Raw genomic sequence first — 25,323 nt, 5'->3', positions numbered from 1 at the left:
ATTGTTCCGATAATCTCCAGGCCATTCAACCAATAGCATAATAACTTGGAGTGCTGCTTTTATTACATCCCATCAACTTTTTGTTTTTTTATTGATTTAATTTTTTTTTATTACACTTTTATCACACAAAAAGATGATTTTAAAATTTTTGGCAGAAGTCGTGGAAAACTCCATGCACTATCTAATTGTAATAGTCAACAAAAAGGTAACAGTTCTGAATTGAATTGTTTAACAGTCTGTAGGTCGCGAAATACGTATCGTTAGTCAATATCAATTGAACAGCAAGCGTACAAGCATCGCGCGGAATATTTATCAATTTAAATTGTTTAGTTTGCCAATTAAAAAATTTTAGTTGAGTTAGTTTTCCTGAAAACATGAAAGTAAGTACACAAAATACAAAGTGACAATAATTCTCGCAATAATTGATAGTTTCACTAGTTTTTGGTGTAAAATTGATCCGATAATCAATCACTTGCAGATAACTTGATTAGCTTAAATGAAAAAGTGTTGTTCATTGAGTGCAGCTTTTAAGCTTCATTTTCAAACTCAACTTAATTTAAACCAAAATTAAAATCCTATTTTTCCTTTGCTACAAAATTGGTTGCTAAAATATCAAATATTCGATTTTCATGCGGGTAATGTACGAAATTTTCATAAATGTTCCATTAAAACAAAAGCACACAAGATGAACATCAATACAATTAATTCATTCACGGTCAAGAGCAAATAGCTCTTAAAAGTCATTACATTATTTATTGCGTGTAACAATAAAACATAACCTAATGTGACTAGAACTATAGTACAAGTCGTATACATTTTATGATCAATACAATGTATTGATACATTTCGCGCAAAACGATTGTTGCAAAAAGGAAAAAGTTTAATCTGAAAACTCGCTATGGCAATTTGAATGGGAAATCGGAGTTTGAGATTTTTTTCATAAGTGACATAAATCATTATTCTGAGCAGGTTTGCAGTCGCTAATTTTGTCGCTAGTTGCTTCGCTAATTTATTTTCAGTGTTTTTCAGGTAACATTACTTCTTATGTCAAATCGGTATCGATTTCTAAGTGACTTTGGAAAGAAAAATACAAAAAGTAACGAAAATATAAGCGAAAGGCGAATTTCTGCTTTTTTCCTTACATATCCCATCAACAAACAACTTGCCAACATCGGTTTTTCACAAAAAAGTTTGGTTGATTCATTTATAGAAAACGATACCAATTTGATATAAGAAGAAAAATGACCTGAAAGCGAAGCAAGTACAATATGTCTCTAACAATGTATGTAGTTCAATTTTTGGTCAATATCATGCAATAAATTTATATTTTCAAGCTGAACAACACTACCGTAATTTTCAGAAGAAACTTATCTCTTTTTTAGAAAGAATTTCTATTGTTTTCAAAAAACAAGTCAAGTAAAGTTTCTTATCGAAGAACCTAGTCGTTTTCCGATAATAGATTCGGCAACATTAATAGTACATTACTTACCAATGGGGCAAATCGGCAAAAGTGTGTCAGCCACGCCTCTATTGGTAAATTTCGCATGAGAAGTACCATTTACATCATTTACCACATTGCCAAGTAAGGTATTTCATTCAAAAACTTGACGTGAAGCTTAAGCTCCGTGAAGTAAAGTGATGTCCGCTTCGGGAAATAGTATATTACTTCCGATGTTCCAAGTTGTGTATTTGATAAGTGGGGTGTTACAGCCCGACCCGAAGGGGACTGCTGTATTCCCCACTTGTCAAATAACAACTTGGAACCTCGTAAGTACAATGCTTTACGTGATTAGGCAATGTAAATGAAAATGAAACATGCCGTAACACGTAAACATAATTTACATGCCAGAGCGCGGTAAAGTTCACTTTACATCACTGTTTGTAACTGTAAAATAGTACATTACTATACCAGTGAAGTAATTTGACATCTCGTATCCAGATGAGTAAAAGTATCCGAGGGCTTCAGCCCGAGGTACTTTTACTCATCGTGATACGAGATATGAAATTATTTCACGTGTAAAGTATGGCGTTTGACTTTACGAGCGAGGGAAAGGGTCTTCACTAGTGAGGGAAAGGCCACATAGCATGTACAATATAATCGTGCCGGCGGAAAAATTTGCCTACTAACAAAGGCCGAGGTTTGTATCCAGAGCCTAAGGCTTTACGTAACATACTATTAATTAGATTAAAAATACTTTAAAAAAAACTTGTATACCCCATTGTCGATCAGACCCAATATTTGTCGATTGTTAGATATGTATGTACGTTGACAAGCGTCCAGAGTGTAATCATCTCATCTATTACTTCTCGGTGTACTTTCGATAGATTGGCACAAAATCTTTTACTTCAACATTACCATATGAGAATGTTCCAGATACAGCTAACGCTAATTTTGTCGTTATTGCTGATAACAGATGACATGACATAGCTTCAATGAAACACGGAATATGACATTGTAATTCAAGGTTATACGGGAATGAAGCACTTGTGAATTGATTTTCCCAGTGATCAACGAGTGATAGATGGCATTGCTGATATAACCGAAAAAATATATTGGGTAGACATAAGAACTGAAGGGAAAATTCCGTTAAACTGTAAAAGTTTATAACATTCAACTGAGTTGATATGATCGGCACAAGTTGTTAGCATATCTATTAGTATATTTTAACGGATAAGTGGAGGATCATAAAACGAGCACGTGATGAGTTAACAATAGTCGATAACATTTCTTTTGCTGAAACTTAAGAAGCTTTTTCCCATATTTTTCAGAAGCTAGTACATTTTTCCAAATAATGCAGAAAAGATGTGAAAGGTCAAGAAAATTTTGGATTTTTTTTTCCAAATAAAATCCCTGGAAGTAAAAGTTGACAATTGGAAATCGATTCCACAAAAATAGTCCGAATTCCATTTGAATTGTTTTTCTTTGAACATTTAAGCGAATTTCATTGAATTAATTACCGAATGTGGCGCACCTCTCTTTTTTGATTACTTCCTCGCACATGAGGCTACATCTTAGTTGAGGCAGAACTCTCCTTTTATCATTCTTTTTTTTATAGCCCGATAGCATGTCCGATGGAGCGGTAAAAAAATACCAGTATGCACCTCTCGCACAAGGAGAAAAAGGTAAATGAAACTGATTGAAGGGCACAATTTTCTTTGGTCAAATAGTTTAGACTTGGAGCCAAAGTCAAAGATTCATGGATCGTCGAATTTCCTTAAATTGAGAAAAGTCTTTCTCTTTCAGGGACAAACCTTCAAATTTCAACAGCAAATATCAAAAAAGAGTCGTTTGCACCACTTGATATCGAAGAGGCTTTGCATCTGACGAGTAACTGGAACAATGTCGAGTGTTTTGTGAAGCTTAAATTTCTGCATTTTTGCAGAATTTGGAAAGTTCAACTATGTGTTGGTAGCTGTAACTGGTATTTCTTTAGCTGCCGTATTGATCGAAATGATTGGAATTAGTTTTGTACTGCCCGTATCTGAATGTGATTTGTCATTGACTACAAAAGACAAGGGAGTGTTAAGCGGTGTCGGATTTGTTGGTAAAAAAGCTAACATTTTTGGAATTTTTTTCAATTTAATCAAAAATTGTTGGACAGGCATTATTGCCTCATCCTTTCTGTGGGGCTACTTGGCAGACACAAAAGGTCGGCACATTGTCATAAAGTGGTCGTTATTGCTAGCATTTATCTCTTCCGTTGCATCATCATTTTCCAACGATTTTTGGTCGTTGCTCGTCTTAAGGTTCCTAACCGGATTCTTGTAAGTAAGAAAATCTTTTTCGGGAAAGACGAAAAAATTATCGCTTGAATCGCTTGTTCGCAGTGTTTCCGGTGGCTATGGTCCAGCATTCGCTTATATTGGTGAATTTCACACGGAAAAGACCCGATCACGGGCGATCATGTACGCATCGATCATTTTAGGACTTTTTACCTTAGTCTTGCCACTGGTGGCATGGCTCGTTATTAACCAAGATTGGATGTTCGATTTTCCTGCCATACAATTCACTTACAAACCGTGGCGATTGTTTATCGTTGGCTGTTCTACGTTAAGTTTAGTCGCCTTCCTAATCATGTGCATTCTGCCAGAAAGTCCGAAATTCGTCTTGAATAATGGCAACATTGTGGGAGCTATTGAAATTATTAAAACGATACATCGATGGAACTGTGGGAAAAATGCCGATTTGGACCACATCTACGGACTATACGATGAAACGGCTTCAGATCATGAACAGGATGTGCGAAAGAGGACATTATTTGCATCGATTTGGTTCCAAATCAAGCCTTTGTTTTTGCCACCACATTTAAGGACGACGATGTTAATGTGCATTTTAAAGTTTATTGAATTTGCCGGAACTAATGGATTATACGTCTGGATACCTGAAGTATTAAATCGTCTGGCCAAGAATGACGTAGACTATCCTGGCGAACGGATACGTATGTGTGATGTTGTTTACAGGTACCGGCCGAACATTACGTATACGGACAAAAGCATTGTCTTCTCACCGGAGGTAATTACGCATTTAGTTGTTTAAATAAAGAAAGAGAACAAGCAACAAATTCTAATATCCCATTGCTTCCAGAGCTGCATTATAAAATTCGAAATAGCCACATATGAGCAGACGCTACTGCTTGAAATCTTTTACACCCTTTCGTTCGTAATCCAGGCGCTTCTGATTAATAGAGTTGGAAAATTTCCGTTACTTTGTCAGTAGAATTTCAAAAAATGGTGATTGTTGAAAATTTTGAATTTAAAATTTATTTTTGGATGTTACAGTTGGAATAACGGTTATTGCCACAATCACTAGCATCTCAGCTATGTACGTTGAAGTGCCCAAGTTATCAGCTTACTTTTATATGTACGTCCAATTACTAAATTTGTAGACTCAGACTATATTTAAGAATTCCTTTGCAGGCTACAAATTCTGATAGGAACAACTGACTCAATTTTGAATGCTGTAATTGTCGAATTATATCCAACAAATGTGAGGTAAATTTATTAGACTAGTATCGAGTATCGAGTGTTTGCCTACCGTACATTCGAGCTTAGGCTCGCAGAAAAATGAATTCCGTCGTGTAGTCTGATTTGAGAGTTGCTGGACGAGTTGAAGAAATCAAAAACTATGCAAAAATCAGTGGATCCTTGTTATTTTGCTTCTATAAACGTGGGCAATCGATCAGGTTCTCTCAGTTAAGTTAGAAAATTTTACAGTGATGTTGTTTCAATTTTTTTAAGAGAGCTCACCCCTTGGCAATTTTCTAGTCTACATTTGTGCTCAAAAATATTCGTTTTTTGATGATTTCTCTGAACCATTTTTTTTTTTTTTTTGAAAAAGCAAAACCATAAAAGCATGCAAAAATGTGTTACTTTTAAGGGAACAATTGGTTTGTGGTCGATAACTTAACCCACTTGGAGAAACCCTTGCAAAACACATAAATACACATTTGCAAAGGTTTCTCCAAATGGAATAAGTTATCATCCACAAATTAATTTTTATCTTAAAAGTAAAACATTTTTGCATGCTTTTATGGTTTTGCTTTTTCAAAAAAATATTTTAGCTTAGAGAAATCATCAAAAAACGAATATTTTTGCGCACAAATGTAGGCTAGAAAATTGTCAAGGGATGATGGTCGCTCTTAAACTTTTGTATGGAATCGACCCACTGTTAAGTTTCAGTACCCTATTTAGAGTACCACAGTACCACTCATACTGGTTGAAATGCGTTGTTTTTAATCGCATGACCAGTGTAAACAATGTTAAAATGTAAAATAACAAGATACACTGTCGTGATTGACTGCTTTAATTTGTACTAGTGCTATTATTGGTTCTTTGCACTATTTCAGAATTGTTTGTACGAAGAAAATAATTGCAGATAGATGAAGAATCACCTTAGTCATCTAGGATAACCTAGTTCCCAGACAATTCTATGATCTAAAATACTTTTTATCTCCTGCAAGCTGATATTTCATACATTACGCGTTTCTGCATATAAATACAAACACATACATAACCACAGCCTATACGATTGGATAATTCACACATAACCCACCTAGGGTAAATTTACTTTCCATCTACATATTTGAAAAAAAAAATCGCCGAACGGCGGAAGCGAACACGGATCCAGCAGCATATCAACCAAACATGCTGACCACTACGCCAACAAATCACATAACGCGATGCAATTGGTGCCGGTAGTGGTTCGTTAGTCACTTCTACATCGCACAAATAATCAGAGTAGTCGGAATGATGTGATTTGAACGAAATGATGAGGTGGATAGTATATGTGTGTGAGTAAGTAAATAAAGGATTCTCTGTATGATGTTTTTAGACCCGTACGAAGTACTGGGGTCTTATAGGTTTACGCATACGTTTGTAACACGTCGAATTGGACTCCCTGAGTAAGGGGAAACCTATTGTGGTTGTCTAGAGATGCCAAATCCGCGAAAAAAAAAATGTCCGTCTGTCCGTCTGCACGATAACTTGAGTAAAACGCATCCGATTTTGAAAATTCTTTTTTTTCCCGTTTGGTAATGTCAAAAGACAGGCTAAGTTCGAAGATGAGTGATTTTGGATCGACCCCTCCCGAGCTGTGGCCCAATAAGTGCTTTACGGTTTTTCGAAGATATCTCCGGACATTTAAACGTTAAACTTGTAAGTGATACGTCAAATAAAAGGTATTTACAATACCGATCGACAAAAAAAAGTTTATGGCAATCGGATGACCGACTCGTGAGTTAGACCCCTTGGTGTGGAACAGGCACAGGGCGGCAAGCAGTTTTTGCTTGTAGGTCGGCCACATTTGAACATATTTCGTTCGTTTTAGCTTTATTAGATAGGTATTGACCGTACCAATCAGGAAAAAAAAAAGTTTATGAAATTATGTTCTCCGGAGCGTGAGCTAGGTCTCTTGGAGTGAGCTCTTATCTGGCTACTCGGAAGTACAGTGAACGTGGTGTATTTTGACAATATCTCGAGTAAATTTTGACCGAATTTCATGAATTTTTTTTTGTTTGAAAGGTATTAACGAATGTAAAGCGTCGGTACTATTTCCGGTCTCCTAACAAAATGGCTGCCGGCGGCCATATTGGATTTTAGTAAAATAGAAATATCTTGGGAAAAATTATACTTAGAGAGTTTCTGTTAACATGGAAATAATTTGTTATGTGTGTGGGGTTTCAGGGATTCCATATACGGACATCCATATATACCTATATACAGCTATATTGAGCTATATACAGGCATATAGAGCTATATAATAGCATATATTTATCTGTGAAATGTTTATTTATAGTGAAATATAGTTAAATATAGCGGTATATAGCTGTTTAAATAGGAATTTATGAAATTTGTCTTCGTACGGGGCTGTCTATATTGCCTCCGGCAATTTAGTTGTATATGATAACAAGGCAAAGAGTGGATAATGTAAGTGATTTTAAAGGGAGAATAGTTTTTCAGCAGAGAAGAAAATGAAGTAAGAGAAATGAAGAGTTTCACATTAAAGGCTTTTGATACGAATAGGTGTTTCGTACGGGTCGGCGTTAGCTATGTTTTTTTGTTGTGAATGCGTTTTAAAACAACATGCTTAATTAATTAATTTTAAATCCAAATTTTTGTGGTTATTTCGCTAATGTATGAAATATCAGCTTGCAGGAGATAAAACATTGTTCTACCTTGGTGTATATTTCTCGAATCACTTCTTATGTACAATTGTATATACACTCGCTGGCGCTCGTTATATACAATTGTACATACGAAGTTATTCTCGAAATATACACCAAGGTAGAAAATGTACTATTTTTCAACAGAGCAACTGCGATGGCAATTGGTTCCGTATCAGGTCGTCTCGGAAGTGTGGTCTTTGCTTACGTAGTAGGCCTATTACTAGACTATCATTGCTCGGAGGCAGTTGTGATGACGTTCGTGTTATACATTCGTTAGTTTCAAATTATTTTAATTAATTTGTTTAGTTCAGTCATTTAAAATTTATTCTCTTTCTTTCAGTTTGCGCATTTCTAGAAATTTTCATCCCGAATATACATAAGAGGCCTAAAAAGAAAACCGTTAGTACGGTTAGTGAATGAAGCTTTAAATCGATCTGTAGTTTAATTATTGTAAAAGCAAGGAGCTGCCTTGATAAAAGTAAAAATAGAAATTTCAAATTGCAATTCTTTGTCATTTTTGCGAGTTAAATGAACACCCAGAACTATGCATAAGATCAATAGTGAAAACATACATTCATTTTATGTGAATGATCGGCAGCAAATTCATTTGGTAAGTCAATAATGCTACTTGTATACTCGTATAGTAAGAGATGTGGCTCTTAGAAAAACGTACTGTCATCCTGATAATAAATTGCATGCATATTAAACTGATCGTTGAAAAAAGAAGAACTGATCGCATGAAAAATTGGAATTGATCGAAAGTAAAGAGGATTTGATTGGAGTAGAAGGAAAATCTTTCTTTCTTGATAATTTTGTAAAAGGAAAAGCTTCTCCGTTCCCAGGATTGCAGGAACTGCTGGACAAGTTTTTTTTTTCTGCGATCAATTCCTCTTTTTCATTTCTTGTGATCAATTCTTTTTTAGAATTATCACTTTATTACGTGGTTGTCGGATTAGCTCAAAAAAGGACAAATTTGTAAATTATTTTGCCGATATATTTCGTTTTCGTGTCGAAAACATCATCAGGGCTATGTATTCAATCGAAAACGTAAACATTAGTCCGCTTCAAAAAAATTTCAATGTATGCTACGCATAAACATACATTTCGTCATAATACTTAAAAGGACTAGAAACTTATTGAATTATCACTTTAAATACTTCTCCATTCAGTGTTTCGAAAATAATAGCAAAAAAAATAAAACAGACAGAATGTGAGACGTTCTATCCGATTTTTAGAGCATTGAAAGCAGGGCCTATTTTTGGGAAATTGAATTTTCCAAATTTGCTAAAATTTGCTGTTAGAATTTTTTTTTGCAAATTTTGGAAATTTTTAGCAAAGTCTAGCATGTTTTGGCAAATTTGGAAAATTCAATTTCCTAAAAATAGGCCCTGATCGAAAGAGACTTAATGCGTACTACATTCTTTTTCGAACAATCATAAACACGTATTTTTCACTTTGGCGTTTCTGACGATTTTTCTTGGCGTTGTTTTTTCACACTTTGGCTATCTTTCTTGGCAATTCATCATTTTGGGCTGGTTTCTTTAATCACCAAGAAAAGTCGCCAGAATGTAGAAAGACGCCCAGAAAATCTCCAAAGTGTGAAAAAACGCCAAAAATTAAAATAATTGAATATTTGTCTTCATAACGTTTCTTGACAATCTGGCGATTTCTCTTGACATTTCTCCACACTTCTCCTAGCGTTTTATCACATCCTGGATATTTTTCTTGGTGATTAACCAAATCAACCAAAAACTAGGCCCCACCTCTTGGGTGGGTCAGGTCCCTTGACTGGCTTTTTTTTATATAATTCCAGCCTTAGTTTTTTAACCATTTTTAAATAAGGTGGTGTTTTTGAGATCACAATATTAAAGTCACATGAAAAGGTGATGTCTCTTTTATTCAGAAAACAGCAGTCATCACATGCTTCATTTTACTCATATTTATTTAATTTCCTGAAGAAACAAAAAGAGCTATGAGTTGAAGGTCCAGCGAGCGATGTCTTACTGCTAAGTTGAATCTCCTATATAGTCTACTAAAAGCGCTGAACAGGTGGCGCATTTCTTGCTTACCTCTTGAAAAAAAAACTCATGTGAATTACGGCTCTGGCAAAATTCACACTCGTGCAAACACTTTAGGAACGAAAAATTTCTTTTAAGAACGCGATTTCACGCAAAAATTGTCGTATATCGCAGATTACCAATCCAATAAAGTCCAATGTTCGAATTTAACCACATGAATTACGATACTGGTCGAAAACACTTAATATTTTCAAATCTGCGATTTTCGAAGCATCTGAGAATTACTCGAGTTATCGTGTTATCAAGCAAGCAAGATTGTTCTAGACTTCTAGATTGTTCGACCAGAAATCCAGATTCACTTACTCGTCGAATAATATTTTTTTCTGGAAATCCGTTGCAAAAATGTCGCGGTAACAAGTTGTGTTTACAATTATACTCCAACCTCACTACTCCAATATTATCCATCTACGAACTTAAAATCGGGTAAAAATTACTTAAGTTATCACGATAACAAGGAAAAGCGTCTAAGTATAATTTGGCGTATTTCCTGCCTACCTCTTGAAAAAATATAACTCGTGTGAATTACGGCCCTCGCTTCGCTCTGGCCACAAAGTTCACACTCGTTCAAACATTTTAGGAACGAAAAAAATTCTTTTAAGAATACGGATTTCACGCAAAAATTGTCGTATATCCCAGATTACTAGTCCAATTAAATTCCAATGTTCGAGTTTAACCACATGAATTACGCTACTGGTCGAAATTGATTTTTGAAGCCTCTGAGAATTACTCGAGCTATCGGTTTCTCAAGCAAGCAAAAACTCTTTTGGGAAGTACTTCTTAATTGTTAGACCAGAAATCCAGAATTTCACTACTCGTCAAATAAGAAATTTTTCTGGAAATCCGTTGCAAAAATGTCGTGGTAAACAAGTTATGTTTACAATTACTCCAAACTCATTACTCCAATATCATTCTCTGTCAATTAAAACAAAAAATTTGAAAATCGGGTAAAAATTACTTAAGTTATCGCGCGGTAACAAGAGAAAGCGTCTGTGTAGAATTTGTCCCATCTCGTTGCTCGAACATTATCCATCTGCAAACTCAGCCTCAAGATTTTCAATCTTCGTCGATTAAGACAAAATCTTTGAAAATCGGATAAGAATTATCCCAATATTGCCCATCTACGAACTTAACCTCATGATTTTCAGTCAAGGGAATAATGAATTGCCAACAAAAATCGTAAAAGTGTGAAGAAACACTAAAAATTTGACTTTGCCGATACGTCACGGCTATGACCGAGAAAAATAGTTCCATCTCGCTCACAATCTGTTTTATTAATTGTATTGCCGATGAGGAGACAATTTTTTGTTAAGGTATCCAGTGGACACTATCCACGTCCACTAACAATAAATAAAACGAAATGAATAGTATTTTACATGTGTCGAAAACCGTACTTTTCATGTTTCAAGCCTTCTTTCGAAGCCCTCAGCTAGTTTTGTAAAACAAATAATTTGCGAAAGATTGGAATGTGTCAGTCCATACGATTAAAGGAGCTATATCACTGAGAGTAGATACCCGGGAGTTTTCCTAATAGATGTACAGACCCACATAATACGATTTCAATGTAGTAACAACCGCAGCATTTTCTTTTTAAATAAAAATAAAAATTTATTGTCGAGAAAAACATTGTCAACGAACAGCAACAAACATTTTCAAATAAAATTATTTTAGCTAATTTTGTTGTAGCAACAAATAAAAAAGAACAACAAAATCAAAACACTAAATCACATTGTCAAAGGAAGAAAAACTAAAAATTTGACGAATATTCTAAGAACAAACAACGTCTGAGACATAGGAAACAAAGAAAAAAAAATTGTTACCACATTGCCCCATGACTCCCTACACTTATCTGTCATTCGGTTTTTTCGATAGCAACGGACTAATCGGTTTCCTGATCCGGTCTTGATGACTCGACACTTTCTTTTGTTCGCCCTCCCCATAAAGATCGATGTTCTTACTGTAATACCACACCAAAACGTCGAATGTCACGCCGGTAAGTGTTAGCATCATAGCGGCGAGATTAACGTTGTACCGGAACTGGGTGGTATTGTACAGTTGACAATTTCCTCGCTTTCCACATTTGTAGTTCCATATTGAACAGGTGCCATCGATTATGTAACCGTAAATGATAGGGCCAGGGATCAGAGCGAATAGACTGACTAACATCAGGGCGAGACCTTGAGACATTGCCTTGTCCTTCTCCAGTACAACTCTGTAAATTGAGAAAAAATTTGGTGAAGTAATTCGTCGAGCTGCAAAGCAAATTTAACTTTTACCTGAAATTCAGCAAAATATTTCCTATTCGACCGGTTGCACCGAACCAATTGATTATAAATGAAATGATGGTAAACAAATAAAAGCCTTGGGCACATCCTGCCAAACAAGCACCCGGAACCATTTTCAAAAAACTGTTCTCGTTGTCATTCGCCGATCGCTCTTGCCGGGACAGTTTTTCTTCAGTTGTATTGAAGTCAGTCTCACTGAAGTCGTCACTTGGAGCGGCAGTATCAGTATCCTCACTTTCATTGTCATTTGGTTCAGTATAGCTTATGTCACTGGTTGACTGCTCCTCGCTCAACTGTAATTCTTCTGGGGGACTGTCTGTTGTGTTGATGATCGTTTTGAAGAGTAAGGGCTCGTACTGATGTTCAACTGTAGTACTCGGTATATTCGGTGTTGATTCAGTGAACACTACTGATCCAGAGAACTCTTCTGTTGTACTAACGACTGGTAAAGTTGATGTCAATATACTCGACATGCTCGAGGTGGTGAAGTCCGTAGTATCTGATTTTCTATCAGGTGTGGTTGTATCCGGGATTCTAAAGATTTCGGTAACTTGCATTTGAATGGTTGAATAGTTAAAGACTGGCTTGGTGAATTGATTATCCGTAGCGCATGCACAATTGTCGTAATATTTTCCTTTATCATCCCATCGGTTACATCCAGCATGGCATGGCGAAAAAAATGTTGTCGATGTCGGTTCGTAGCACACAGGACTGTAAGCGACTCCCGTACACGAGCAATTGGTATTACATTGTGCGGTTAAGTTGAGCGTTCCAGAGAAGTTATTGATGTAGTTGTTGTCACAGCTGAGGAAAATGTAACTGACTTGGCCAGCCATATAACCGAGCCCAACGATCACATTCCAAAAGAACAGTTTCCTAGGGGACGGTTTGTATTTACTGATTATGTAACCAGACAATAGGAATCCGGATACCATGCCTGTAACACAAAATTGAACCACTTGAGTCAGATCAGTTTTTAAACGGAATAGCATGAAAACCTCACCAATGATCGTTATTGGTCCGGTAATAATTGACGCATCGGCTGAATTTTTATTGAATTGAACCTCCATGTATTTGCTCAGGAATGTTATGTACCCGGATGAGCCGAGTATGTAAAAGATTGTGGACAAAATATTGAACATCAAGATTTTGTTTTTTAACAGTCTCATTAACGCCACTGGAAAATCTAAAAGCGAAACACTCAGAGTTATCAGAGTACTGCCACGGATGGACGAGCAAATTGCTACCTTTCATTTTCGGTGATTCGTCTTTTTCCTGTACCCGTCGCTTATTACCAAAGTGATGAATCTCACTACTCCGGAATGGTATATCCTCGTCGACGTACGCCATTCTCGGCGTTTCCGACGTATCTCTAATGACTTTCTTTTTTGGCAAATGTTTCGGAAACATTCCGATTAGTGCGGCGAAAATTAGCATACTGAATCCAAGGATGATCCATCCCAGCCACCAAGCACCTAATTTAACCGTCAATTAATGATACGAATTTTTGTCAGAATGAATAGGATTTGTACCGAGCCATCTAGGATCCTTATTGTTGATCAACGGAGTCTTCGTTGGGTCAATGTACACTTTCAGCGAAAAGTAGCCCAAAACGAATCCGACCACAGGTCCAAACATTCTTAGAGACATAGCGTATGCAAGCATCATCGGAGTATTTGTTTTCTAGTAAAATTCATTGTCATGCGCTGAGCTTGAATTATCCAATTGAATATTCGTATTACCTTTGTATTGTCATCAAGATACGTTTGTCCTAGAGCATAGTACATGGTGTTACCAATACCAAGTACAAATTGTGACATAAATATCAGCACCAACGGAACAATTGAAAATAGTTCATCGCATTCCTCGTCTTCGATGAGACCAAGACACAATTTACTCGTACCCTTCGGCGTACTGGGCACTGTAGAATTCTACAAATTCAACAAATTTTTATTTCGTTCACATTTCGGTCTGCCACCTGTTGCGTCTTACCAAAAATAGACTAGCTTCCGCATGCAAATCCTTATACTCTTGAGTCAGTTGCAGAGCCTCTTCACCGGGACCGTAGATAAAATGCGGCAGCACCAAGATGAAACAAGATAATGCACAAAACACAACACCCCATGCAATCCATCGAGGGCGATTTCTTTGTCCACCAGCGTACGATAAGATCAGTGATAGCAAAATCTGGGATATTTCATTACCACTTAGGATTATGCCTGAAACAAACGGGGAATTGGGAATTGCGATAACTAGAGCTGTGGAATGATGAGACGGTCACTGCAACATTTACAGAAACTCAAAATTTTAACGAAATATATTAATAAGTGGATTCCATACGTGAACAGCACACCGAAAACCACTTTTACTCTTAGACTTTCGCTTTCGCGATTCTTCTCGTTTTGCAACATCATCATGACATATCAGCTGGTCATTGAATGTCCACTTGAGCAGAAAAGTAGTGTTTTACGATGTACTTAGTGTTCTTTGACTCGTCTCATGAACAAACAAAGAATTTTATCTTATCTAACTTGCAGAGTGTCGTCATTTTCGTGTAAAATTACCGTCCCTTAATGACGTCACTTCTGCCGATAAGACGATTTCAGTAGATAAACTTATCACAGTTCATGAGCAAAAAGTTGTTACAGTCGTTTGCGAGTCCTCTAACTTTCTATAATGGGAAACGAGTGATTCATACATGTAAACCTTACCTGTAGTTTGACTGGGAATTTTGAAGCGTTTTTCTATTGTGGTCAATGAAACTACAAAATATAAATAGCCCATCGCCTGTGTTGTGCCCAGCAAACCATAAACGATTAGAAATGTTTTTGAATTTGCGAATTTTTGCAGCCATGACGGATGCCAAAAGGACATGCCACACATATTTTCCGGCTTCATATTGGCGTACTAATAAAGGAAAATTAGAGAAAAAAATGTTGAAGAAAAGTAAAAATCAAACGAGACAGCCTTAGCAAATCTAAAGAATGTCTGCCCTTACGATAGACCCTCAATATAATCCGATTTAAAATGAAATTGACAATGGCGCCAACCGTTGAACTATGCAATTCGTTCGAAGTGGCATCGACTTGGAAAACAAGACAAAAGCGTTCAACTTTTACAATAAAAACTGACATTGATGAAAATTTCTATCTTATCTCTATCCGTTGACAGACGATTCCTATTAATAAAAAGTACTTATTTCTGTGCGGTCATTGATTATCAATATTTGTCCAACTGACCGATTCACGATAACAGGCAATAATATTACAAAACGCCCGCACACACAATGGAAACAAATCACTAAATCAAATAATTACAAAGCAAAAAAATAGTTGTCGTTTCCACTTGACACCCAAAACACCAAAGTCTCAGCATGTAAATATTTGGTAATCGAATTGAAATCGATTGATAAGAGTATTGATCCAGATAGGAAAATTCGTTTCATACATAAAGAGCCACTATATGTTTCCTCCGTACACGTTTCGCTTGTTTGAACGAACTTTCGAACCGTGTACGCTGTCTTTTATCTGTTTAATTTGGCAAAATTCGCGGTAACAGACTCGGTCGACACTTGAGGTGATTTTAATTTATTTGCATCCAGTCAAAACATACACCCGAAATAACGTTCTACAATGTAAACGTAAGATGCAATTCATATCCTAAACTGGTTGAGTTGCATTATAGAGATATGTCATAACGCTCTTGCTTAATTAAGACAAGACAACAACTAAACTCGAGTTGGTATACTACACCAATTTAATGTGTATAAAGTCTCCATTATTCAATTGGTCGTAAATGATGAACTTGAATAAAAAAAAAATTGGAACGAATATTTTGTAGGTGGACTGATGAACTAAATTGAATAGAAATCACAATATGTTGTACATTTCGCTAGCCAAATCTACCCACAATCTCGGAGTCCCTCGAAGGACGGCTGTTGGTCGAATAACGTCGAACGAAAAGGACACACTTAAATGATTTTCGCAACAATAACAAAAAAAAATTAATTTAATTTTCAGTCTATGCGACTGAAACGGTCACTTAAAACTGGCTCGCTTAGAGATATCATTTGTGAATGGAGACGATTAGGTTACTGATTAAAATTAGACGTGTTTGTGAGTAATGGTCACATAGATATGTGTATTTTATGGTCAGATTTACAAATACAATAAACGTTATCAAGATACAGCTCGGTAAGCTTTTTGGTAGTTATCATCAGTCGAATCGTTCAAGAGATATGCTTTGATAGAAATTTATTTGCACACAATTTTTCGGTTAAACAGAGAAATTCTATTTGAATTGTAGTTTTGATAATTTGATTACGAAATTGCAGTAATTTGTTTTTATTGTACCAGAGACCGGAGGAATTTTCTTTTAGTGTTTTAGTGTGTCATCATCGTTGATATTCAGGAAGAAAGACATTAGTGTAACTTATGTCGACTTTTCTCAGAACAAAAGCGAAGACAACAATCAGGGATAATGCTCTGATTTGTGTTCGTTTGTATTAGAATGTTTGTTAAAGAAATGATAACATTGTTATACAGTTGGCGTTTCTGAATAATAAATTACTATTTTAAGGGCAAGCTTAGGACGTCCATGTTAAGTCGAAACCAGTCATCAAAAGGCATTTGATCCGTCTTCCTTTTTGATCCTGAGCTTGTACGTCCACCCACAATATTTTTGACGTAAGTACAATTTTTAAAAGTTTCTTATGTGCAGAATGAGCACCAGCTGGATCTACTAACACACACTTATTGTATGATAAACAATCAAAACACATTCTTCACAATGTGTTTACTTCATTCATACGTGTTATGTGCGCGCATAGATGACGTTAACGTAGAAATGCACTGTGTGTAGGTTGTCTTTGAATTGTTTACTATACAAAGTGTTTTTGTTTGTACACAAGCTAGTGATATTCAGCTGGTGCTTATTCTGCACATAGGACACTTTTAGCAATTGTACTTTGATTACCACGAATCATAGAAAGTTTAGGTACGTTAGGTAAACAAATTTAATTCTGTATTTAAGGGCTTTGTCGTAATGAAATAAGTAAATCAATCCCACCTATACTACATCAAAAAGTATTTAATTCGTTGAATTCCTTCCTTCAAACTTAACAATTCATTAATTTGAGATGTGTGCATGCAGAGTCTGTACTATTTGCGGACATTGATTTTCTCTTGTGTCTATTTACCTTTGACACAGAATACTTCATTTGATACCTAAGTCGTAGGACCTAAGATCAAGAGATGGATTTCAGATCTTTTACCTCATTTTTTTGAACATACTTCTTCCGCATTAGTCAGAGAGTATATTCATGAATGTCGTTATTGTTAACTTAGTGAAATTGTGTGATTAATCAAGAAATTCTCAGTGGGTTGGTCTTGTTGGAAAATACTATTACAAAAGGCAATGTAGTTGTTTCACGTGATCAATGTAGAATACAATAGCACTGAAGGTCCACCATGGGCTGCACTCTACAGTATCAATAAAAAAACTCTTTGAGTATTTACAGTGACTTGCAATAAAAGAGGAACAAAACGAAACGCCTAAGCAAAGGTCCAAGTATTTTTTGTTGTTCTTTGAGATAATAAAAAGGCCGATGCTAATGGCACGCGCGTGCGAATAGTGTATAATAGACTACTCGCACGCGCGTGCGAATAGTGTATAATAGACTATTCGCACGCGCGTGCGATTAGTGTATCATAGACTATTCGCACGCGCGTGCGATTAGTGTTTAAGAGACTATTCGCACGCGCGTGCGATTAGTGTTTAATAGACTATTCGCACGCGCCCTAATCTTTGGCTAGTCAGAAAGTATTAGAATTCTTGTTTATTTTGCATACACAATGTGTTGTAGCACAGCACTGCTACTAGCATGAACAGTGTTCATTGAACACTCATTCTTCCAACGACAAAAAGCCTTCAAATTTTCAAAGATATCTATTGCTTGTGTTCAACGCACTCCAAGCTAAAGTGATCATAGTGGTCTGCTGCAGAAAGTACTCTATTTTACATGAAAATATTTATTCCGGTGTTTTTTAGTTGTGTGACATATTGTGAAGTTTCAGTACCCTATTCAGAGTACGACTCATGCTTGAAGTGCGTTGATGTGTTGTGTGTTTTCATTTACACTCCAAATATTTCTTATTTTCATTCTAGTAGCAGAGTTGTGGTTGTAGTCGCACGTTAAAACTTTTTTTTTTCGAATAATTGTCCCTATGATGCAGTCACAGATGGTGCAAAGTTCGGAGCAATTCTGAAGATGTAGTATTCAGTTATATTTGGCATTACCTGAGTAGGGGGAAACCTTATGTGGTTGTCCAGAGATGCGAAATCAACGAAAAAAAATGGTTCCTTCTCTAATGTTTGTCATCGCTCTAACTTGAGTAAATCGATTCAGATTTTGATAAACTATTTTGCTCCCGTTTCGTAATCGTAAAATTAGAGCTATTATAGGGGACTGGTTTTTCGCATATAAATCTTCGGAGCTATGCAACCAATGGCATCGTTAGGCACAGCTGACGAAATCTATACCTCCCCTAACAGGGGAAAAAATTGTCAATATCGGATGATGGGATCGGAAGTTAGAGTTACTTTTTTTGCTTCTATCTTGTGTAAATTTCATCTGATTTTCGTGAATTTTTTTATTTTAGTTTAAAAGGTATGTATGACTGTAAAGCAAAGGTATTGTTTTTAGAGCACTAATAAAATTTCTGCCGCCATATTGGGTTTTAGTGTTTTTGCCCACTTCTTTGAGTCATTTTCAAGCAATTTTCATTAATTATTTAGAGATGCAGTTTTACAGTGTAATATTGTAATATGATTGAAGCTTTGACACTGATAGGTGTTTCAATGAAACAGTTTCATACGGGTCGACGCAGCTTATGTTTTTGTAAAAGTAGTGACTAGGTGACTTTGTTTTCTTTTGTAGAAGGAATCAGTGGCTGTGTCTCGGTCATTTTGTAAAAGGAGTCACTAGATGACTTAGCTTTATTATGTAAAACGGATCAGTAATTGTGTCTCAGTCATATTGGGAAAGGAGTTACTTTTGACTTCGGTTTATTTTGTAAAGGGAATCACTAGGTGACTTCGTTCTCTTATTTCGTAAAAGGGATCAGTAGTTGTGTCTTAGACATATTGTAAACGAAATCACTGTTGACTTCGTTTCGTTTTGTAAAAGGAATCATTAGGTGACTTCATTGTTTTTTGTGGGGGAATCATTAGTTGTAACTCGGTCATTTTGTAAAAGGAGTCACTAGATGACTTCGTTTTATTTTGTAGAAAGGATCAGTAGTTATACCTCTGTCATTTTGTAAAAAGAATCACTAGTTGACTTCGTTTTGTTTTGTGAGCGCATGCGATTAGTCCATTATACACTAATCGCACGCGCGTGCGAATAGTCTATTAAACACTAATCGCACGCGCGTGCGAATAGTCTATTATACACTAATCGCACGCGCGTGCCATTAGTCACTTCGTAATAAAAAAGGTCACTCACCTCTAATTCTTGGCTTCCACATTCCGTAGCTAGCACACAATCCGTGCTTTTGCTGCTAACCTGATGCTGTAACACGATAACACCTTCAGTCTTATTACTAGACAATGTCATCGACTCACTAGCTCGACAGAAACTGATTGCATTCTCCAGCGTTAAATCTTTAATTTTTTCCAATTTGTCTCTAGTTTCCAGATCTCTCAATCCCATAACAATTCGGTCTTTAATTCGCACATTTTCCAAAACACCAAAACCGCATTCCTTGGCCAATGTTTTCACTCCAAGCAGAAATGCATCAAATGTTTCGTCCTTACCCTGACATCGCTGGTTGAAAACCGATCGCTTGTAAACTATGTCGCTGCGATGAGATTCGGTGCAGTATGCCTCCATTGCGTCCAGCACCTTGTGTAAATCGTTCACTTGAGATTCAGTTAAATTAAGCGTATTGAATATCCGCAGACCATCCTCGCCGATCAAATTCAGTAATATAGCCACATGAGTTTCTGCACTGGTTGAACGGATTTTCGGTGCTTGGATGTAATTGAGGAAATTTTGTTTGAAAATTTTCCAGTTATCAGCTAAATTTCCGACAACTAGAAGCGGTAAAGGGGTCTGGTGGTCCATTATTGGTTTGCTTGGTGTCTAGTTAGACCTCGAGTTAGACATTTTCCTGCAAGGAGACAACAAAATATTGTTAAATTTTCATAAATCTACAAAAAAAAATCGAACATGTCATCTGTTATCGATAACGACGACAAAAATAATGACAAGCTCTGGATAATATGGTCCTTTATACAGTAAAATGCATGTTACAAAAATTGAAGTACAAGATTTGAAATCAACTGATTAAAAATACTTTGATCGATGGAAGTAATAGACCCGATAATAATACTGGTTATATACTTGCCGACTGTAAGGCTAATTCCAAATCAGACCTGAAACCTAAGCTACTCATAAAATGGAAACAGTCGGATTTCGGAATGACGATACGTAACATAGTCGATGCCATATGTTTCACAAAATATCGATAAGGTGCACTTCATATTTTACTAAGTATATAAGCAGAACCAATTACCAGACATGAATTAATGTTCAACACAATTAGGTTAATTGCAATGGTTGTTTGCAAGCAATTAATTCCAGAAATGCTAATAAGTGATCCAATTTTTCTTATTTTCATTTTCAAATTTCCAAAATATTATCAGCACCTTAGGGACCTTCGATGAATTCCGTTCACTTTGAAGAGGGAGGAGGGCACGACGAACGTGGTACATGCGTCTTAAGTATGGGAAAATTGCGGAAAATGGGAAAAGGGAGAGTCTAAAAATCTGCAATAAATGAGGACGGGATTTGTGGACGAGGCAGTCCCCTATGGTATTTGTTGTTGTTGAGTAGATTATTACTTTTTTCGGTCTATCGAAAATACTGAGTTCAAATCAAGCAGCTGATTCGAAAACTGTCCTAATGAATATGATTGCTCTCTGTGTGTGTGCATATATGCAGAATATCTGTTCGAGTATCTACTGACTCAGTTGACAAAATTTATCCATATTTGGGAGACGTTTAGGAAGGTTGTCCAGACGATAAATGAATGTCAAACTCCCGAAAAAATAAGAGACTTCTTCTGTATCCTGTGCACATCTGCATTTGATTTTAATAGAATGTTCAATGTGAATCACAAAAATCCATCATGTCATCACACACCTTGCTTATTTTGTACTAATATTTACAAATGTTTACATATCCCAACAAAAATCTCTTCGAGAAAAGTGTGACGCAGTCTTTGAAATACAATTTCTAAAATGAATGATATCGCTAGAGTTGACGCTTTCAGCTTCGTTACACAAAAATTAAATTTTACACCCAATTTTAGTTCAAACAAGCTGGCTTAGTTTTTCTCATCATCTGCCAAATAATTTTTACCAAAAAAAAATTTGACTGGAGACAACCAAAATTTTACCAAAAAATCTGCGTCGCAAAGTGGCAAATGTACAGGAACAGATCAGCAAGAAAATTTATCTGCCGCATGCGACGCAGATTTTTTTGGTAAAATTTTGGTTGTCTCCAGTCAAATTTTTTTTTGGTAAAAATTATTTGGCAGATGATGAGAAAAACTAAGCCAGCTTGTTTGAACTAAAATTGGGTGTAAAATTTAATTTTTGCGTAACGAAGCTGAAAGCGTCAACTCTAGCGATATCATTCATTTTAGAAATTGTATTTCAAAGACTGCGTCACACTTTTCTCGAAGAGATTTTTGTTGGGATATCAGTCGTTTTAGAAGTGTAGTCAACACTGCTTTTTATAACAGTTTACAGTTTTAATTAAAAATTTTTACGAAAACCGAAAATTTGACGAAATTCGAAAATTTGACGAAATTCGAAAATTTGACGAAATTCGAAAATTTGACGAAATTCGAAAATTTGACTAAATTCGAAAATTTGACGAAATTCGAAAATTTGACGAAATTCGAAAATTTAACGAAATTCGAAAATTTGACGAAATTCGAAAATTTGACGAAATTTGAAAATTTGACGAAATTCGAAAATTTGACGAAAACGTTAATTTGGTGTATTTTCTATCAAAATGACCAACTTCAAAACGATGTATCTCCGGCAATTTTAAAGTTACATAGTCGAGTGATAGCTCGTTTTGCTCGTATTTGAAGCGCAAATAAGATAGAATAGGATTTGTGGTGATACAGGCCAAAGGAAAGAATCTTAAATTCTCGCCCATATATAGTTGCCGCGTCTCAAAAAAAATTCTTCGTTCTTTTTTTGGAAATTAGACTGCGTCAAGTCCTCCGCTATCGCTCCGGACATGATCAACTTCATATTCTACTGGCTCGTTGGTTGATCCCGACTCTTATCTTGAACAAATTAAATGGGATCGCTCCACACTAGACAAAGTGTAATAGTGACTTGTGCTGGTAGTATATTGGGTTAAGTAAATTAAACTTGATCAAGCAATTTCAATCAATCTTACTTTTTGAAACAATACTTAAATTTGAAGTCTATCACATATCACTGATAACAACGTCGTACAGCAAAATATAAAATGATTGCCGAGTTAAGTATTAGTACTCCATTTTTCATATTTTTTATTGCTTAAGACTACTGTACAGCAGCCGAGCAGCTGTACATGTGCTCGTTCGTTTATAGTTTTTGTTGAAAGAATTTTTTTACCACCCCCAATGGATGTGATAGAAACATAGACCATACGGAAGCTTTTCAGACAAATTAATTTTATAACAAAAACCGAATCGAAGTAAAGTGTTATTTTGCATGGGAAAAACAACATCACATTCAATTGTGTGATAACGAAACAATTTGTGTAAACAGTAAACATAGAGTGTTACATGAAAATTCTGTTGTTGTTGTTGTAAAAACACAACGATTAATAAGATATTAAACGTATTTGTAGTTTTAGATAATTTCATATTTCATCTTTTTTAATGGATTTAACAGCACACTAAAATGACCTTGAGCAATATTTCGCTGTTATTATTTAGCGACACGAGCGGCAGAAAATTTTGTCGATTGTTTTTATGATAAAAAAATTATTCTTTGGTACACGCTTTTTTAGATCGAAAGGAAGATTTCCTAGTCCATTTTCATGAAATTTATTCATAAAACGGCTGAGGGGAAATCAATGCGGACAAATACGGTGACAAGGTCTCAAGAATGAAATAAACGAGGGATATAATATGATTTGGTTAATCAAAGTGTCTTTGTATTAATACGAATAGAATATCGATGTAGTTAAACCAAAAGAAAAGCTCGTTTTAGGTAAAGTAAACAAGAACTTTTTCGATCGTCGTAAAGTACCATGGTGTCAAGTCAGGCTTTGTCATAACGACTAATGTGTTCCTATGTTCGCATTTTTAAGAGACGTTTTTCGGAAACCATATCTGCTTCAAATTTTCACCATTTTCCCGAATTTTCATAAATTTTTCCAAATTTTCACAAAAATATATTTTTGGGAAACTAAAGGAAATTTTGGAAAATATCTAGGAAAATATGTGAAAGTTTAGGAAAATATGCGAAAGTTTAGGAAAATATTGGAAAATTTAGGAAATATGTGAAAATCTAGGAAAATTTAGGAAATATGTGAAAATCTAGGAAAATATTGGAAACTTCAAAAACATTACATACCAGTCCAACACTTCATTAACTTTAGAGGTTTTTCATTGTAAACTTTTGAAAAAAAATTTACCTAGCTCATTGCTCTGCACATTTAATGTATTCTTTCTATTGTTAAATGTCTGATGGTTTTTCATTCATTATGATTTATTTGCCGCATTGTCTTTCTTTGTTTTGTTGTTTTTTTCTCGAATTATCAATTCATTCATCTGTAATCGTTGTTAGAGACAATTTCTATAAACAAGGTAGCTACTCAAACTCAAAACAATAAAATTTACAAACAAACAAAAACTTGAAATAATCTTGCAGTCCTTACAATGGAAGACCTTGGTGTTTTTATTCAGTTATCGCTCATGTAACATCGGTCAGCGATGGAACAGAGAACTCATTATTATGTTCGAACTTACGTTAATTGAAGTCCCTGCTTAGACATTTTTATTTTCACAAATGGAAGCCGATGGTAATGGCTCGGGTAACGAGCAGCGAGTAACAAAACAATAGACTCAAAAATACCACCACTCGATCGCTACCAAACTTATATATTTCCTCTGTACCGTCGCGTACATATAGCTCCATATGGGTAAACGACACATTTTTAGTGCATGACACCATGATACCTTCAAATAATTTATGTAACGTTTCCGTACCGATAGAATGCAGAATTGATCACACACAAAGACCATTATATTTGTTCAATTTCCGTTAATAACGATTATTTGAATGCTGGGTGCATTGATTCAATGTTCTTACGCTTAACCGTGAATTATTACAATCACAGAATTTCGGCATTTATCATCATGATTTGAGAGATTTTTATAGACGTGGAGTGACTGGCACAAAAAGCTTAAAAATAGCAAAGATTATCAAATAAACTGAAAGAAAAACATTTCAAAAAGTATCAGTCCAAGCTGGAACAATTGATAATCTACGAATTCAATTTTCGTATGAAATGTGTAAAATGTAGTCAAGCGCACCAATAGATAATAAGTAATGCAATAACATTGGAACTGAGACTTTGAATAAAATTTACCTGCAATTAGCGATAAAGTAGGTAATCAGCCTGTTGTTTTTACACTGTGGTGTGATCAAATTAAAAGTAATTTTACAGCTTTCACTGCGGTTCACCACAAATTTCAGCTCTTAAACTGAACTTAATTTTGAAAAATCGTAGAATCCTATCCAAATAGTTAATAATTCAAACTGAAGTAAACCAAATCAACGCAACAGGTCTATGCTAAAATCAAAACTAAAATGAGCATTCGTTTTCTAGCTTACATATACCGATCAACGATCCGCAACGAGAGGTGTGTAGCTAAAACGTACATCTGTGTTATACTATACGTGCATACATATATCTTATGTCTACGACATTCGGTTGTGGTTGAACGATATGTGATCAAACCTACGAACAACCTGTTGAGTTAACAGCTAATGATAGAAGTTTTATATCAGTTCATGTTGTCTTATTGTGACGACGACGGCAAAATACGGGTCATCCTAAGGTAATACGAATGCGCATGTGTTTCATCAATGTATGAAAGATAAATTTAAAAATTTGAAAACTAAGCATTCGAATGGGTTGACCCCACTTCTGACCTGGAACATTCGATCAATAACTTCTCGACATTATGTGTTATCTATGTGGATCGAGGAAAAAAA

General features: G+C 35.6%; 2 protein-coding genes across 3 annotated transcripts; one reads left to right on the top strand and one right to left on the bottom strand.

Annotated features, from left to right (window-relative positions):
• The first annotated feature begins 253 nt into the window (after positions 1–253).
• LOC119066757 (synaptic vesicle glycoprotein 2B-like) lies at positions 254–8,159 on the top strand. Its single transcript, XM_037169389.1, has 11 exons — positions 254–380; positions 3,057–3,123; positions 3,245–3,328; positions 3,384–3,545; positions 3,603–3,765; positions 3,829–4,513; positions 4,586–4,709; positions 4,780–4,861; positions 4,918–4,992; positions 7,809–7,936; positions 8,005–8,159. Exons 1-11 carry the CDS (start codon positions 375–377, stop codon positions 8,082–8,084), a joined length of 1,656 nt encoding a protein of 551 aa, XP_037025284.1. The 5' UTR covers positions 254–374; the 3' UTR covers positions 8,085–8,159.
• A 3,340-nt stretch (positions 8,160–11,499) lies between these two features.
• Positions 11,500–24,903, bottom strand: LOC119066741 (solute carrier organic anion transporter family member 74D). Of its 2 annotated transcripts, XM_037169364.1 has the most exons (11): positions 24,695–24,903; positions 19,529–20,195; positions 14,736–14,931; positions 14,017–14,243; positions 13,767–13,955; positions 13,557–13,707; positions 13,272–13,499; positions 13,028–13,210; positions 12,481–12,961; positions 12,016–12,414; positions 11,500–11,951 (listed from the first exon to the last, which is right to left on the bottom strand). In XM_037169364.1, the coding sequence occupies exons 2-11, from the start codon at positions 20,147–20,149 to the stop codon at positions 11,585–11,587; spliced, it is 3,042 nt and encodes a 1,013-aa protein (XP_037025259.1). In that variant the 5' UTR covers positions 20,150–20,195; positions 24,695–24,903; the 3' UTR covers positions 11,500–11,584. The 2 variants fall into 2 exon arrangements, with proteins under 2 accessions (XP_037025259.1, XP_037025258.1); XM_037169363.1 differs by having other exon boundaries at positions 12,016–12,961; positions 24,695–24,901.
• Positions 24,904–25,323: the final 420 nt, after the last annotated feature.

Source organism: Bradysia coprophila, chromosome IV, assembly GCF_014529535.1.
Source record: "Bradysia coprophila strain Holo2 chromosome IV, BU_Bcop_v1, whole genome shotgun sequence".
NCBI classification, from domain to species: Eukaryota; Metazoa; Arthropoda; class Insecta; order Diptera; family Sciaridae; genus Bradysia; species Bradysia coprophila.
Note: the sequence above shows the minus strand (reverse complement) of the source record. Positions and strands in the feature narration are given on the sequence as shown.

Excerpts from the sequence above, each read along its gene's own strand:
- LOC119066757 (XM_037169389.1), top strand. Across the intron at positions 4,710-4,779 it reads TGGAAAATTTCCGTTACTTT|TTGGAATAACGGTTATTGCC; the intron begins GTCAGTAGAATT and ends TGGATGTTACAG. Across the intron at positions 4,993-7,808 it reads TTATATCCAACAAATGTGAG|AGCAACTGCGATGGCAATTG; the intron begins GTAAATTTATTA and ends ATTTTTCAACAG.
- LOC119066741 (XM_037169363.1), bottom strand. The coding sequence starts at position 20,149 with ATGGACCACCAGACCCCTTTACCGCTTCTAGTTGTCGGAAATTTAGCT. Across the intron at positions 13,956-14,016 it reads CGGAAGCTAGTCTATTTTTG|AATTCTACAGTGCCCAGTAC; the intron begins GTAAGACGCAAC and ends TTGAATTTGTAG. Across the intron at positions 13,708-13,766 it reads ATCTTGATGACAATACAAAG|AAAACAAATACTCCGATGAT; the intron begins GTAATACGAATA and ends GAATTTTACTAG.